General features: G+C 55.0%; 1 protein-coding gene across 1 annotated transcript in view; it reads left to right on the top strand.

Annotated features, from left to right (window-relative positions):
* LOC103755523 (hemoglobin subunit epsilon) overlaps positions 1–1,238 on the top strand; it is a 9,812-nt gene extending 8,574 nt beyond the window's left edge. The window contains exon 3 of the mRNA XM_018089176.3: positions 1,143–1,238. Within this exon, the coding sequence (XP_017944665.3) occupies positions 1,143–1,151 (9 nt within the window). The 3' untranslated portion in view covers positions 1,152–1,238. The remainder of the gene's footprint in view (positions 1–1,142) is intronic.
* The last annotated feature ends 2,125 nt before the right edge of the window (positions 1,239–3,363 follow it).

Below are 3,363 nucleotides of genomic sequence, written 5' to 3' on the forward strand. Positions count from 1 at the left end.
GGATGGCCAGGAGGGATGTGTAGAGCAGGGGGCTGTGGATGCCATGAAGGGGTCGAGGGCCGTGGCCCACAGCAGCCCTGAGGTGCAGGATGGAGAAGCAGTGACTGAAGAACATCTGGGCAAGGCAGGTGTCAAACCTGGGCTCCCGTGAGCCCAGAGCAGCACCCTGAGCACCGTGGGGAGTGTGGACAGACACACTGAGCTCCAGCATGGCCAGCAGGCACAGCAACAGGAGCATGGGCTTGTGGAGGCTGCGCTCAGCTCTGATGCCAAGGAGGGTTGCACTGTTTCCCAGGGTGGAAATGACGTACAGGCAGCAGAAAGGGATGGCAAGCCACACATTCCCACTTCCCACTCCCGGGATTGCTGTTGGAAGGAAGGTAGAAGGTCTAAGGAAGCTGCTGTTGCTCTCTTACCTAGTGCAGCATCTTTGTCGTGTCAGAGATCCAGCAGCAGGTCCCGCAGCAGATCCTGCTCATCCTGCAAAAGAATTCACAGAACCCACAGAACAGCAACCAGGACACACAGCAAAGCTTTGTGTCACTGCAGGAATCTGGAATTCTGACTTGGCAGCAAGAGGGAATTTCACCTTTGTGATCAGCTCCCAGACAGAGAACCACAGCTCCTGGAAGTCAGACAGCTGCTGGAGATGGAGGAGGCAGTGCCTGGTTGATGGATTTTGTTTTTGCTGTGCCAGGGCACGGAGAGTTGTTTAACTGAGTGACAGACTGACTGTGCTGCCCAGGGAGCCACAGCACTGGGAGTGACATCCTGGCTGGAGGGGGAGAGCAGACTTGTACCCCAGACAGAGATCCCCCCCCTGGGCCGGCAGGCAGGGAGGGAGTTCACTGGTCCTTGCTCGGGCTTTTCCTGGCCCAGCAGCAGAGCAAGAGGAGGAGCCCCTTGCAGGTACCAAGACCTGGGCTCTGATGTTGCCAGGTGACTCCCTCACCTGCATATCCCAGTGTGGATTCCCGTGCCTCAGGGAGGAGATTCCCGACTCCCTCCTGTCGGGTGCTGCAGAGTACATCAGCTCTGATGGCTCCGAGCCTCATCCTCAGTTTAGATCTCTTTTTTCCCCACTATTTTCATTTTCAATCCTTTGCACCTCTGTTTCCTTTCTTTCTGTGAATTGATCTCAGGCTTGGTGATCTTCTCCTTCCCTAAAAATAGCCTTGGCAGCACAGACCTGCGGGAAGGGCCTCCGTGCCAGGCGGTTTCTGTCTCTCTGAGCTGAGCACAGCTGAGAACCCTCACAGTGCAGCAACACTGCAGCCAACAAACACCCACCAGCCTGGGGATGCCAAAGGTGCTGCCAAAAAGCAGTGCAGTGAACACCTGCTAGTCCAAGAGCAGAAGATTTTGGCCTCGGATATCCTTGTATGTAGGAACGCGGGCGCTGTTTTCCAGCATGAATGAAGTAAACAACAACCACACCACCCTCTCCAGAGGGGGAGAGCTCTGGCAGCTCCCAGTGCTGCCCAGGAACCTTCTGCAAGATGAGGAGACAAGATCTCAGTCCTACTTACCCACCTGGCCAGGCTGAGGCACAAAGGTTGTCCTTCCTTACAGATCTCTGGGTACCTGCTCTGTCAGCAGCAGCATCTCAGCTGGGCAGGACCCATCAGTCACATCAGGGCACAGCTGGCACTGCCAAGGGCACATTGTCTCACCCCAGTGTCTGTCCTGGTCGGATAAATGGTGAGTGCAGCCCTCACTGAAGGAAAAAAGGGTCTGAGGGGAACAAGCTCCTCGTGACACAGGCACCCTCCCTCTAAAACTCATCATCACTTCAACCACAGTAACACCATCAGTTATCTGATATTTATCTGAGAGCTGACATGAGAAAAGCAGCCTGGAAAAGCTGATGGCTTTGCCTTAAGTATTTATATGGATATTTGTATCTCCACACCCACACAGGAGCTGCTGGAGCATTTCCCTCCAGGCTGCAGGTGAACGTGCCTTGACATCACCCTCCACAAGCTCCCCAGGGCTCCCAGGCTCGCTGGGGACTTCTGCTTCTTGGTTTTGGCTGATCCACTGCCTCAAAGGAGCTGATGCAAACATGTCCTTGAACCCCAGTGTCCAGTGGGATTTGCCTTGGCTTTGCACCAGGAGCTAAATAGGAGCAGGGACTGGGTGTGATGTCAAAGCAGGACTGGGAGGTGCTGCTGGTTTATGGCTTCAAAGAGGGACATCAGGCAGGAGGAAACACTCCTGGGAGACCCTCTGTAGGGATGAGGAGGAGAGATGGGAATGCACCAAGAGGAGAGAGTGATGGTGGCAAGATGGGGAAAAGCTGGAGAGAGACCTTGGACAAGGGCCTGGAGGGACAGGACACAGGGAATGGCTTCCCACTGCCAGAGGGCAGGGTTAGATGGGAGATTGGGAAGGAATTGCTGGCTGGGAGGGTGGGGAGGCCCTGGCCCAGGTTGCCCAGAGAAGCTGTGGCTGCCCCTGGATCCCTGGAAGTGTCCAAGGCCAGGTTGGACGGGGCTTGGAGCAACCTGGGCTGGTGGAAGGTGTCCCTGCCCATGGCAGGGGGTGGGACTGGATGGGCTTTGAGGTCCCTCCAACCCAAACCATTTGTGATTCTGTGACTGCATGAGCTCCCTTCCCAGGCTGCCATGGCCTCAGGCACCACCAGCAGGAGATGGAACTCCTGAAAACACTGGGGTGCCCATCAAAATGGATGGGTGGGTGGGTGGATGGATGGGTGGATGGATGGATGGAAGTTGGCCATGAGGGCAGCTCCCATGTTCTTAATGAAAATAAAAATAGCACATTTTCTGTGGACCCTACAGAAAATGGGGGTTCTATGCCCAGAGTGGTGGTGGGTGAGCATCATCCCACAGACAACAGTGCAGCCCTGATTTATGGGGTGGGTCCTCTGACAACAGCTTTTGGGTGAACTGCCCCTCTCCCCCTTTGCCTTCCCCCCCTGTGCTCTGTGAAAAGCTGCTTCTGTTTTAGCTGGAAGAAAAGGATGAACTTTAAGTTGAAATTCAAGTATTCTACTGAAATGATGCCAAAAAACATTCATTTCCCATTTTGTCTGCAGCCCAACCTCTGCTTTGCTTGGGCAGAAGAGCGAGTTCTCTTCCTGGGGCTCCCCCTCCTGCTCCCCACTGGGGTCCAGCTCATGGAGAGAGATCAGAGCCCCGAGGCTCCTCCTGGGTGGCCACAACGGTCAGGGCTGCTCAGAGGGACCAAGAGCTCTGAGAAATGCCAGGCCAGGCCAGAGACCTCCTCTCCCTCTGTTAGAGCTCCTCACTCTGCACTGATAACAGAGCATGGTCCATAATGTGCTGGAGTTTTGTCACCTGGGCTTGGAGGGGTCTGTTAACGCTGAAAATTAAATTC

This window comes from Manacus vitellinus, unplaced genomic scaffold (genome assembly GCF_001715985.3).
Source record: "Manacus vitellinus isolate BGI_N305 unplaced genomic scaffold, ASM171598v3 scaffold_119_pilon, whole genome shotgun sequence".
Lineage (NCBI taxonomy): Eukaryota > Metazoa > Chordata > Aves > Passeriformes > Pipridae > Manacus > Manacus vitellinus.